General features: G+C 41.0%; 1 protein-coding gene across 5 annotated transcripts in view; it reads left to right on the top strand.

Annotated features, from left to right (window-relative positions):
- Positions 1–13,659, top strand: part of atad5a (ATPase family AAA domain containing 5a) — a 54,177-nt gene that overhangs the window by 10,540 nt on the left and 29,978 nt on the right. For all 5 annotated transcript variants that reach the window (XM_043715118.1, XM_043715120.1, XM_043715121.1 and 2 more), the window contains exons 7-10: positions 4,474–4,561; positions 8,280–8,461; positions 10,281–10,438; positions 11,310–11,460. In XM_043715118.1, the coding sequence (XP_043571053.1) occupies positions 4,474–4,561; positions 8,280–8,461; positions 10,281–10,438; positions 11,310–11,460 (579 nt within the window). The remainder of the gene's footprint in view (positions 1–4,473; positions 4,562–8,279; positions 8,462–10,280; positions 10,439–11,309; positions 11,461–13,659) is intronic.

Genomic DNA, 13,659 nt, shown 5'->3' with positions numbered 1-13,659 from the left:
AGGAAAGTCCAGCATCTGCAGTCCTCAACTTTTCCTGTTTGGTTGAATGGTCTACTTTTTTTCTGTAAATTTCATTTGACTTTAGGAAGGTGAAGTAAATATGATAAAAGGCATTGCTACTACTAGTGAGGTGAAGGATGTGGAGGTCACATGACATGCCAAGGTCAGAGGAACAGAGTTTATTTAGGGGAAGCTGTTGGAAGAATGAAGGAGTTTAAAAAATTGAAAAGAGTGAACCGTGACTCTTAAGTCCAGGAGTATGGTCCTCACCCTAAGCAACTTCTCCTCAGAATCCTCCCACTTGCTTCAGACCAAAGGGATAGCCATGGGTACCCACATGGGCCCCAGTTATGCCTGCCTCTTTGTCGGATATGTGGAATAGTCCATCTTCCGCAGTTACACTGGTACCATTCCCCACCTCTTCCTCCTCTACACTGATGACTATCTCAGTGCCACCTCCCATGAGGAGGTTAAACAGTTTCATCAACTTCACGAACACCTTCCACCCTGACCTCAAATTGAGCTGGACCATTTCCGACATCTCCCTCTCCTTCCTAGACTCTCATCTCCATCTCTGGCGACCAACTCAACACGGACATCTACTTCAAACCAACCAACTCCCACAGCCACCTGGACTACAACTCCTCGCAAACACCACCCCCATACCCACCTACAAATACAATCTGCCACCTACTATCAGACCTCATCACCAGAGATATATTTCCCTCCCCACCCCTATCAGATTGTTACGTTCACACACCCACCAACCCACCCTCCACTTCCAGCACCTTCCTTTACTGCCACATGAGATGTAAAACCTGCTCCCACATGTCCCTCCTCACCTCCGTCCAAGCCCCCAAAGGATCTTCCCACGTTCAGCAGGGATTTTCCTGCACATCCCAACCACCTCATCTAATGTGTCCATTGCTGTTGATGTGTTCTCCTCTACATTGGGGAGACAGGACATCAGGGAACATCTCTGGGACACATGCACCAAACAACCCCATTGCAGTGTAGTCGACCACTTCAACTACCTGTCCCACTCCGCCAAGGACGTGCAAGTCCTGGCCCGCCTCCACCAGCAAATCCAAGCCACCTGATACCTGGAGGAAGAACACCTCATCTTCCGCTTTGGGACCTTCCAACCACATGGTATCAAAATCGATTTCACCAGTTTCCTCATCTTCCCCTCTTTCCCCCACCTCATCCCAGATTCAACCCACCAACTCAGCACTGCCGTCTTGAATTGTCCTACCTGTCTTATCTTCCTTCTCACCTATTCGCTCCACTCTCCCCTCCAACCTATCACCATTATCCTCCACCTCCATTGACTTATTGCCTTCCCAGTTACCTTCCCCCTCAGCCCCACCCTTCTCTTTATTGGGTAGCTCAGTGGTTAGCACTGTTGCCTCACAGCTGCAGGAACCCAAGCTGAATTCCAGCCTCCTGCATCTGTCTGTGTGGAGGTTGCACATTCTCCCCGTGTCTGCGTGGGTTTCCTCCAGGTGCTCCAGTTTCCTCCCACAATCCGAAAATGTGCAGGTTAGGTGAATTGGCCATGCTAAATTGCCCGTAGCGTTCAGGGATGTGTAGGTTTTATATATTAGTCAGGAGTAATTATAGCACAGTTAGGATAAGGGATTGGGTTGGGTGGGTTACTGTTGAGGGTCAGTGTGGATATTTGGGCTGAAGGGCCTGTTTCCACACTGTATGATTGTGTAATCTCTCACAAAATTCCCGATGAAGGGCTTATGCCCGAAACATCGATTCTCCTGCTCCTCTGATGCTGTCTGACCTGCTGTGCTTTTCCAGCACCACACCTTTCTACTTCGTACAGTTCAGTTAGTGACTATTGAATGCAGTGGAAATCAGGTACAGGCAGTAGAGTTTTGAAGGATCTGAACTGGATGGGAAACCAGCCAGGAGAGCAATAGAGTAGCTTTGGATGTGACAAATCCAAAGTTGTTTACATTAAGAAATTGGCATACTTTACAAAAAATAAACAGACTCTGTAATGAAGAGACTTTATTGTGTAAAGTTTGTTAATAGCCGATGGTGTTTTTGAATGATCATAGAAAACCTGACCTTGGGCAGGTCATTTGTAACATTATCCAAAGCTTTCAAGTAAGTTGTATTCTTGTAGCATGCTCTTAAGCCTTTGTTTATTATTTACTGGTAGCACTGACTGGGCCCTAATTGACCTTTATGAAATAAATCACAATATTTTATTAACATAAAAATTAGGAATGTTCCCTATTGTTCTTTGTGAATTTGTTTTCTATAGTACTTTGTTTGAAAGCTTTGAAGTTAACCAGTCATGCATATTTGAAAATGCAACAATGCCATAAGATTCAATTAGAGTCTTTAAATAATTATTCAGAAATCAGTGCAAGAACTGCAAGTCACTAGAATCTGGTGGCTTTCATTCTAGGATCTTAAAAGAAGTAGCTAATCAGATAGTTGATGTGTTGGTTTTAATTTTCTAAACGCATTAGCTTCAGAAAAGTTTCCTTTAGATTGAAAATAGCTAATTTGACTTTATTCAAAAAAAAGGGAGGAGGCAGAAACCAGGAAACGACAGGCCAGTTAAGTTACTTTTAACAGAAGCAAAATATTAGAACCTATATGAAAGACATTATAACAGGCAGCATGGATTAGTTCAAGGCAATCAGGCAGAGCTAATATGTTTTTTTTTCAAAGATAAATCATATTTAATGAGTTTATTGAAGTTCTTTGAAGAAGTAATTTGTGCTGTTGAAGAAAAGGGAACCGGTGGATGTTTTACTTCCAGAAGGTACTTGATAAGGTGCTATATCAAAGATTATTAAGTAAAATAAAAGTTCATGGTCTTGGGGGTAACATTGACATGGATTGAAGAGTAGCTGGCTAACTGGAAGCAGACAAAATAAACGGGCCTTTTTCAGGCTGGCAGAATGTCACAAATGATGTGGAAGAAGGGACTGAAGGTAAGATAACTAAGTTTGCTGATGATGCAAATATAGGAAAGTGAGTTGTGAAGAAGACAAAAAAGAGCCTACGAAGAGATTGGAGGTCAGTTCGTTCATTTGGCTGGATGGTTGCTTTGCAATACAGAGTGATGCCAAAAACACACGTTCAATTCCTGTACCAGTTGAGGTTACCATGAAGGTCCCACCTGAAGCTCTCCCATCATTAGAGGTGTGGTGAACCTCAGGTTAAACTCTGCACCCGGGATCTCTCTCTCAGAGAGCAGCCTATGATCCCCTTACAAAGGGATATGGATAAGTTAAGTGAGTGGGATAAAATCTAGCAAATGGTGTATACCATGGTAAAGTGCAAAGCTATCCACGTTCGCAGAAAGAATAAAAACAAAATGTATTATCTAATTGGTGAGGGATTGCAGATTTCTGAGATGCAGAGAGTTTTGAATGTCTAGTGCATGAGTCACAAAGTTAATGTGCATGTAAGACAGGCAAATAGAATGTTATAGATTATTGGAAGGGGAATTGAATGCAATAGCAGAGAGGTTATGTATCAGTTATACTGTACAGGACATTGGTGAGACTGCGTCTGGAGTACTACATACAATTCTGTTCACCACACTTAACAGAAGGATGTTAATCTATTGGAAACAGTTTAGAGAAGGTCTAGAAGACTAATAAATGTAATGAGGGAATTGCGTTATAAGAAAAGGCTAGATGGCTCAGTCTGTACTCTGAAGTTTGGAAAAGTCACGGGAAACTTAACCAAAACATAAGATTCTCGGGGAGTTTGACCCTGTCGAAGTGGAAAGGATATTTCCTCTTGTGAGAGAATCTCTGAATAGGGATTATAGTTAAAAAATAGAGAGCCACCCACTTAAGACTAATGTAAGAAAGAAAAATTTCTCTGAAGTTTGAGTGTACTTGGAATATCCTTCCTTAAAAGGCAGTGGATATGGAATCTTTAAATATTTTTAAAGCAGAGGTCGAGAGGCTCTTGATTGTCAAAGGGATGAAACTTTGGGGATATGCAGGAATGTAAAGTTGAGGTTAACATCAAATCAGCCATGATCTTATTGAATGACAGCAGACTGAAAGGGCTGAGTGGTCTACTCTTGTTCTTTGTTCATGATTTTGTAATGCAAAGTTTTAACTCTTCTCAAACCTGCTATCTATGCTGCACTGCGCCCTGTTAGGCTTATTGTCTCACGTCTAATATACTTTCCTGTTTTGCTCTCCCCATATGAGTGGAAGTCCTTCAAATTAAATGTGGCAGTATAGCTATCAGTAGATAGAACAAGTCTTATTTTTATTCTTGTATGGAATGTGAGTGCCATTCAAAGGAGATTACGACTGTTCATTCCTAACTACCCTTGAGAGGTGAATGTTGTTAAATGTTTACTCCCATTGCACCTGTGCATTACAATCAAGCCATTCTACAAACAGCATTTTCTCAATGCATGAAATTACTTTTATTATACGGGAACTTTGTTTTAATTTTGTTTTGGTTTAGCTGAACTCAAGGTTGCTTCCATATTTTGTGGTAAAAAAGCAGTCAAATATGTACCATTGGGACCAATCACCATCGTCGACGATAGCACGTAAGTATACTATTAGCAATATATGTTCCTTTTCAGCGAATTAAAAAACACAATGACCATTCAGCCCTTTGTGCCAATGCCAACTTTCTGGAAGAGTTAGAGTCGTGGAGTTTTACAGCATTGAAGGAGACCGTCAGGTCTGCACCAGTCATCTAAAGTTCACGTATTGTAATTCCATTTTCCAGTGCTTGACCTGTAGCCTTGTATATTTGGCATGTCAAGTGTTCATCAAAACAGTTCCTAAACTTCTTGAGTTCTTCACTCTACCATCCTTTCAGGGAGTGAATTCCAAACACCAACAACCTTCTGGGTGAAAAGGATTTTCCACAAATCCCCTCTAAACCTACTGCTCCTTGCCTAAAAGGTCTAATTATAATCCTCCATTCATGGGAAACATTTCTCCCAATCTACTCTATATGCCTTGAAATTTTTCGCACCTCAATCACGTAACCCCCTCAGCCTTTTCTGCTTGAAGGAAAATAGCCTATCTAGCTTCTCTTCATAGCTGAATCGCTTCAGCCCAGCCAACATCCTATAGCATGGTGACCAGAACTGTACACAGTACTCCAGCTGTGCCTAATTTAAGTTGATTACAGCTAACTCATAACCTCCTTACTGTTGATTAATTCCACTTGGTTGTCTCCCCCTTAATACTAAAAGAAAATTTAAAATTAAGTGTGCAACTCTGAAGGGGACGGTTGCAGGAGCAGAGGGCACTGGGTGCACATGTGCATAAGAAATGAAAGGACAGGTTGAGCATATAATATCCTATGTTTTCTTAATAGGTGCATTGAGTTCGAGAGCAAGTAGGTTATTGCTGAACTTTTATATTACTATTATTTCAGCCTGTGCTGAAGTATTGCATCAAGTTCTGGGCATTTCACTTGAGGAAGGATGTGACAGAGTGCAAAAGAGGTTTATGAGAGTGGGTTCAGAGATGAGCATTTTGTTTATTGAAGATTGAGAAATTTGGCTTGTTTTCTTTGGAATATTAAAGGTCGAAAAGAGATCTGATAAAAATGCTCAACATATGGAAGCAATGGCCAAGTGGTATTATCACTGGGCTGTTAATCTAGAAACTCAACTAGTGTACTGGGGACACAAGTTCAAATCCTGCCACAGCAGATGGTGAATTTGAATTCTATACAAATCTGGAATTGAGAGTCCAATGATGACCATGACCGATTGTCGGAAAAATCCATCTGGTTCATTCATGTCCTTCACTGAAGGAAACTGCCATCCTAATCTGGTGTAGCCTACGTGTAACTCCAGACCCACAGCAATTTGATTGACTCTTAACTGCCCTTTGGGCAATTAGGGATGAACAATAAATGTTAGCCCAGCCAGCGATGCCCTCATTCTGTGACTGAATTTAAAAAAAAACCCATGGGAATTGTGGGCAGTGTAAATTGGGAGAAAATGCTCACACTCATGAAAGGATTGAGAAAGAAAGAGTACACATTTGAAGTCGTCAGTGAAAGAAGCAGAAGTGATGAGGAAAATCTTTTTCTTACAACTATTGGTTTAAGTTTGTAATGCACAGTCAAGATGCGGCAGATTGAATCAAAGCATTCAGAAGGCGCTTGAAGGTCATTTGGAATGTGACAATGCTGCATTCCTGGGGAAGGCAGGGAATGGAATAGGTGAGCACAGACACGAAAGATAATCAAAGTTTGTGAGAAGATTTGTAGCTCGGGTGCTCGTTGTTGTCGTTCTGTTCGCCGAGCTGGGAAATTTGTGTTACAGACGTTTCGCCCCCTGTCTAGGTGACATCCTCAGTGCTTGGGAGCCTCCTGTGAAGCGCTTCTTTGATGTTTCCTCCGGCATTTATAGTGGTTTGTCTCTGCCGCTTCCAGTTGTCAGTTCCAGCTGCCCGTTGCAGTGGTCGGTATATTGGGTCCAGCACACCCATGGGCTCACCCATCTCTGGACTCATAGCAGAAGAGTAATGCAAAGATTAGAACAAACAGTCTTACCGCAAATTCAACGAGGTAAAAACAATGACTGCAGATGCTGGAAACCAGATTCTGGATCAGTGGTGCTGGAAGAGCACAGCAATTCACCCAGACTCTGGGTCAGATATGTGGATGACACCTTTGTAATCATTAAAAACACAGAAATAGAGAACACACACCGGATCATCAACGCCACACTCTCAGGAATCCGATTCACTAGAGAGGAAGAAAAGGACAACCAACTCACATTCCTAGACGTGATGGTACAGAGAACACCGAACGGAGAATTCACCACCAAGGTATACAGGAAAGCCACACACACAGACCAAGTCCTAAACTATGAAAGTAACCACCCCAACACACACAAAAGAAGTTGCATCAAGACACTGTTCAAAAGGGCCACAACACACTGCAGTACACCAGAACTGCAAAAAGAGGAAGAAGAACACCTATACAATGTATTCGCCAAAAACGGATACCGGTATTTGTAGTGGTTTGAATCTGCCGCTTCTGGTTGTCAGTTCCAGCTGTCCGCTGCAGTGGTTGGTATATTGGGTCCAGATCGATGTGCTTATTGATTGCATCTGTGGATGAGTGCCATGCCTCTAGGAATTTCCTGGCTGTTCTCTGTTTGGCTTGTCCTATAATAGTAGTGTTGTCCCAGTCGAACTCATGTTGCTTGGGACAACATTACTATTATAGGACAAGCCAAACAGAGAACAGCCAGGGAATTCCTAGAGGCATGGCACTCATCCACAGATTCAATCAATAAGCACATCGACCTGGACCCAATATACCGACCACTGCAGCGGACAGCTGGAACTGACAACTGGAAGCAGCAGAGACAAACCACTATAAATGCCGGAGGAAACATCACAGAAGCGCTTCACAGGAGGCTCCCAAGCACTGAGGATGTCACCTAGACAGGGGATGAAACGTCTGCAACACAAATTCCCAGCTCAGTGAACAGAACCACAACAACGAAAGGTAATTTACAATAGGCGACAAGTCTGAGGTTCTTTTCAGGTGTTTACTTCCCTTTTACAAGTTACCACCCAGTGTAAACAGTTGCTTTTCATCTACTCTATTGTAATCTCCATTTATATTTCTTTTAAATGGCCCCTCAATCTTCTCTCTCCTGAGACAGCTATTTCAATTTCTCGGGTCTCCAAATAACTGAAGTACCTCAACTTTGATTTCATTTTGGTTATCATTCTATCTTAAAAATTTCAGGTTTTTTATTTAATCAAATGTAAATTCCACTGCCTGACATGGTGTGATTTGAACACATTTTCCCAACACATTAGCCTGTGCCTATGGATCACCAATCCAATGACATTACTTCTCACTTTCTGGCCTCCATCTACTGAGGCAAGGGGTCAGTTAAACATTTAAACAGTGAGAATTTTGTTAGGCCAAGATGTTAAGCATTTCATTGTTGGATTTCATGGTAGTGTAGATAGATAGTTAAGACATTATCCAATTGAATGGTGCAACATACTCAATGGGCTGGATGACCTATTCCTATATTTGTAGTTCCTTCACTGATTACTATAATTATTATATAAATACTAACAACCATTGTTATATGTTTCTACCTGAGAAACGTTTCGCCAACATGGCAAAGATACCAGAATTCATCCTGTTCTGTTAGGTGGCTGCTTCTATACATAAACAATTCTTGCATGCTGAAAAGGTGAGAGAGAATTTATGTTGGAAATGTCAAAAAGAAATCTAATACACTTTTTGTTTGTTTTACAAAGTTATAATGGCTCCGAAAATTCTCAGGGCACTGAACAATTTAGAGCTAAGCGTCAGTTTCTGATGAGTGGATTACCAGATAAATTGAAAAAACACATCGCAAAGACAGCAGCAGTGATGGAGGTCTACTCTGCTGCAAGCACTGCTTTCCAAACTGTCGTTCATGTTCAGCAAAAAAGTCAAGGTGAGATTTTTAAGTTTGAGAAGTAGAGTTGTGTGGCAGTGTGTTCTCAAAGCAGATCTGGGGATAGTGTTTCTTAATTTGCATTTTTAATTTTGATTGTTTTTAAGACTCTATACCTTCTTTCACCCGATGTAAATTTACAAGCATATAAGAAGGGACAGAAAAAGAGCAGCTTCCAATCAAAGACAATTCTTTACCATATACTGTCACTGCATGTAGCATCAACCAACCTCCAACCTTGACACCATCACCCAGCGCCCTCCACCCTTCTAAGCCAGACAATTCCCTGAGAGAAAGCCATTGATCAATTTAAGATTCTCACTCTCTTATTTTTTGACTTTTTAAATCTCTTGTAGTTCTTCAGAACTTGCTGTTCTTCTATCTTTGACCTCTAGTGTCTACCTGCCTCTGTGTCTTCACCCCATCACTGGTTGGCTGTGCTTCAAGTCTTCCAGGCCCACACTCTAAAATAAAAACCTAAAATGGGTTTGGAGAAAGCCATGAAATGTTAATTCTGTTTTTCTTTAAAAATGCTACCTGATATGCTGAGAATTTCTTGCATTTAGTACAGATTTCCAGCATTTTGCTTCTGCCCCACAGAATGGAGTTCTCTCTCTAAACATTTGTCTCCCCATCTTAATCAAGATGGATTTTGAGTTAACAATGATGGAGACATAATTGATTGGAGTCCAGGTTGCTTTATTCCACAGTAAGGTGACATGTACAAATAATTAATGTTAATCCATCGCTGAGGTTAATGATCATGGCTTGTATTTGTTTGACAAAGGATAAAAAAAAAAGTAATGCTATTATCAGTTTTTGCTAGTAAAGGCTCTCAGAAGAGTAGAGAGACAAAACAAGCTTAACAGTTAAGATGCAGATCAACCATGAATAGCAGTGGAACAAACATGAGGAACAAATGGTTTACTTCTATGTTAACATCCTCATTTTCTTGCAAATGCATCTTTAGTTACATCTCCAGCACTCTAACGTTTGCATAATTGAATGGCCCATCCATCAAAATGTGAGAGACAAATTGATGAACTAACTAATATTTTCCTGCCCATCAATCTTGTATGCTTGTAAACACTCTCAGCTTCTGCCATTTTGATTTTACTGTTCCAAATGGCCCTGAAATTGAGTCAGCTCTTGAATCTTTCATGGCTATGGGTTGATCAGTATGCCTGCCATTCCAATTTGTCATGATGCCTTCACTTGGGGAAGAAAAACTTCATGCAGACCACAAAGGATGATTTGTTTGAATGCTGTTTAGTTAGGGAGAGTTCTTAACATATTTCCCTTGCTTGAAGTTATTTAGCTAAATGTTTCAACTTGCTACTAATTGTCATCACAGTAGAGAACTGTTGTGTTAGAGAGTCTGTTTCTGAGTAACTTATTTTAAAAATAAATTCTTAGTTGGAAGAATAGCCAAGATATCCTGAAATGTGATAACTTTCTTCCACTGGTAATGACAGCTTTCAAGATCGGACCTCCTTCCACATCATTTCTATATACCAGTATACTAAAAACTAACCAGCTGTGCTATTGTAAATGCACTTGTGTTGCAGTTTTCAAGTCATGCACTGACTCAGCTCAGTATGTTTAGTTGAGGTGGAGGTAAGTAAACTGTTCATATGGAAAGTCTTACCCATACAATAATATGCCTACAGTAAAATCTATCTTGAGTGTTTTTGGGCATTCTTCCCACACATTGCCCTGGCATGTAGTACTTAGCACATCATGAGATCATGTCATAATTTTATTTATTGTAATTAGCCAGAATTACTTTAATGAGCATGGTTTTGATTTTGTTATCTAGTTTCACTGTTATGGGATCTAGCTTGGCCCAAGTCTACTATTCTAACCCATCTCCGGGATATGAATGAAGGAATGGAAAGAATTCTGAAAGACTCCCTTGCCCTTGGAGATTTCTCTGAAGTGAAATACACATTCAACATCACTGCATCTTGGACTGGGGTTAGTTTGCCTTGTGGTGCATTTCTAAAGTATTGTATTGATATTTAATTACTACACTGTTCAGTTGAGATAGTGTTTGCAGTGTCTCCCACATCATTTTGGAGGCCAAGTCTTTTTCCACAAGGATGGAGGATAAGCCAACTGAGCACATGTTCAGAATACTAGTAGCAGAGACCTCGGTGTAGGTTAGCTGCCTTTCTGTCAGCCTTGGCTCAATGTAACACTCACCTCTGAATCAGCTGGGCATGGATCAAGACTTCCTGCTGAAATACCAAACCAAGATCCCATCTGTGCTCTCTGGTAGACATAGTGTCCCATTGTGCTATTTGCAGACTCATAGAATCATAATGTGTGATTCAATCCATCGAGTCCACACTGACCCTCCGAAGAGCATCCTACCCGGACTCCCCTACCCTAAACCTATAACACTGTATTTCTCAAGCATTATCCACCAAGCCTACACATCCCTGGATACTATGGGCAATTTAGCATGGCCAATCCACCTAACCTACACATCTTTGAATCATGAAAGGAAACCGAAGCACCTGGAGGAAACCCATGAAGACATAGGGAGAACATGCAAACTCCACACAAAGTCCGCCAAGGGTGGAATTGAACCCAGGTCCCTAGTGCTGGAAGGCAACAGTGCTATCCTAGAAGAGGTTCGGAATTATTCTTGAGGTCCTGGGAAATATATATCCTTCAACAAGCATCCCAAAATGGATTGTCTGGTAATTTATTTCAATGCTGATTTGTGGGAGCTCACTGCACAAATTGGTCGCTGTCTAAGAGGAATTTGTGGGAGATTGTTGCCTTTTCAAAATTTGTCTTTCATTTTATGAGAAATCACATGGATTTAAAATTTCTCCAGATATCTACCTCAAGGACAGAATTCTCCCAGGACATCCAGAAGTGTTTACTTGAAGAAATTAGGTCATCCAATCCAGAGTTTCCTGTTCGAAAACTTTTCAAATCATTACTCCAGAAACGAACTGAATATCTTGCACAGACTGTCAAAACAGGTGAGTGATCTCAGATCTTTTGGCAGTGTTGACCTTAGCTATGGTAATAATGCATGTTTTCAGGATTTTAACATTCAGTATTCTTAGGTTTAGAATCATCAATTAGTCTTGCTAAATTAATCTACTGTACTGTGGAGAACGAAATATGTCTTTCAAACATCTGACATGATTTGGGGGTAATAGAGGTACCTTGCTATTAAGTTATGATTTTTTTGGCTCATTCCACATTCTATCAAGTGGTAAATTTATTCTGATAGAAAAAATGAATGGAACTGGGGTTGTAAGTGGGCGGCACGGTGGCACAGTGGTTAGCGCTGCTGCCTCATCGCGCCAGAGACCCAGGTTCAATTCCCGCCTGAGGCGACTGACTGTGTGGAGTTTGCACATTCTCCCCGTGTTTGCGTGGGTTTCCTCCGGGTGCTCCGGTTTCCTCCCACACTGCAAAGATGTGCAGGTTAGGTGAATTGGCCATGCTGGGGGGGGGGACTTGTTGGGCCGAAGGGCCTGTTTCCACACTGTAAGTAATCTAATCTAATAAGTTTACAAAATCACAGAAGTGGCCATTGAAGAAGGCGGTCATCCACTGCCCTCTTGACCGCCTCAATTGAACCTGTCTCACCACCATACTTCCAGGCAGTGCAATGACAAATGCTACCTGACCAATCAAAGGCTTGTTGCTCTGCTCTCTTGAACTGTCAACAACTGATGTCAATTGAAAATCCAGTCTTAAGATTTTCTTTGGGTAGAATTGTCTTGAACTCATGCAAGGTTTGGGCACACTGTCTCTAAAAGAGTAACTTTGTTTCATGTGCCACAGTTAGCTTCGCTTGTTTTTCCCAAAATGGCAAACAAACTCTTGTATTCCCTCCTTTTAAGGCAGTTTAGTCCATGATCCAAAAATGTAAAAAAATGTGATCTCTTACAGTCCTAATTCTATCCCAAATATGTTTTATAAGCGTCCTCTCAATTGATATTAAACTGATCATTTTGTAATTGCTGAGCATATCCTTGCAACCTTTTGAAATAGGGGTGTGATGTTCAGACCTGCTGCTTTGTCAAATTTAAGGGCCTATTGTCTATCCAACACATCTTCCTTATCCATTTTGAACTCTTCTAGGGGCAGAGTTTCCTTCTCTGTCACCAAGGCCTGTTTAAAGTTAGATACACAGTATTAAATTAATCCCTCAGCCTTACCCCCGCCACTAAGTGTAAATCCCCTTTTTGGTTTCTAATCCCTCCTCCTTCTTTTACTCCTCTTTTAGTGTTTATATACCTATGGAAGATATTGAAATTCCCCTTTATGTGGCTACCAATCTTTTCTCATAATTCCTCTTTGCTTCTCTCATATGTTTTTCACCTTCCCTCTGAATCTTCCATATTCCTCTTGGTTCTCAATTCTATTTTCTACCTCACACCAGTTATAAGTAAACTTTTTGTTATTTCTTTATCATAATTTCTATCTCCTTTATCATCCTGGGAGTTCGTGATTTGTGTGTTGTACGTTTCCCTTTTGAGGGAACATGCCTTGGCTAGCCGAGTTATCTTTTCTTTATTAGATAACCTGTTGCTCATTTACAACGTTTCTCGTCAACCTTTCATTGCAGTCTGTCTGGCCCAGCTGTGATCTTACCCCATTGAAGTCAGCTATTTAGCAATTGATTTTTGCTTACTCTAGATAGAGCATTGTCATTCTCCACCATCCTAATGCTTAGTAGCTTCTATAGCTCCCCACTGACCATTTATCCACTCGGCCCACCTAATTTCCAAGACTCAGATCCAACAACATTTCCTTTTTGAAACCAAAAAAGAAATTGCTGGAAAAGCTCAGCAGGTCTGGCAGCATTTGTAGGGAGAAGTCAGAGTTAACGTTTTGGGTCGAGTGACCCTTCCTTAGAACTGTATCTTTTCCAGATGAATTTGACACATCCTGCTGTAGGAAATTCTGAATACAATCCAAGAACACTAAGACTCCAGATGTTCTTTTCATACCAGAATCCCAGTCTATGTTTGGGTAATTAAAAAGTGTCTCATAATAACTATTCCAAAATGTTGTCATCTCTGTAATTTTCCCTGCAAGTTTGTTTCTCGATATCCTTTCCTCGAGTTGGTGGTCTGTAGACTACACTAGGCGAATTGATTCTGTCCTTGAACCCTGTCAGACATCCCCTTTCTCCAGAATTGCAATGCTCTCCTTAACCA

Source organism: Chiloscyllium plagiosum, chromosome 24 (assembly GCF_004010195.1).
Source record: "Chiloscyllium plagiosum isolate BGI_BamShark_2017 chromosome 24, ASM401019v2, whole genome shotgun sequence".
Lineage (NCBI taxonomy): Eukaryota > Metazoa > Chordata > Chondrichthyes > Orectolobiformes > Hemiscylliidae > Chiloscyllium > Chiloscyllium plagiosum.
Note: the sequence above shows the minus strand (reverse complement) of the source record. Positions and strands in the feature narration are given on the sequence as shown.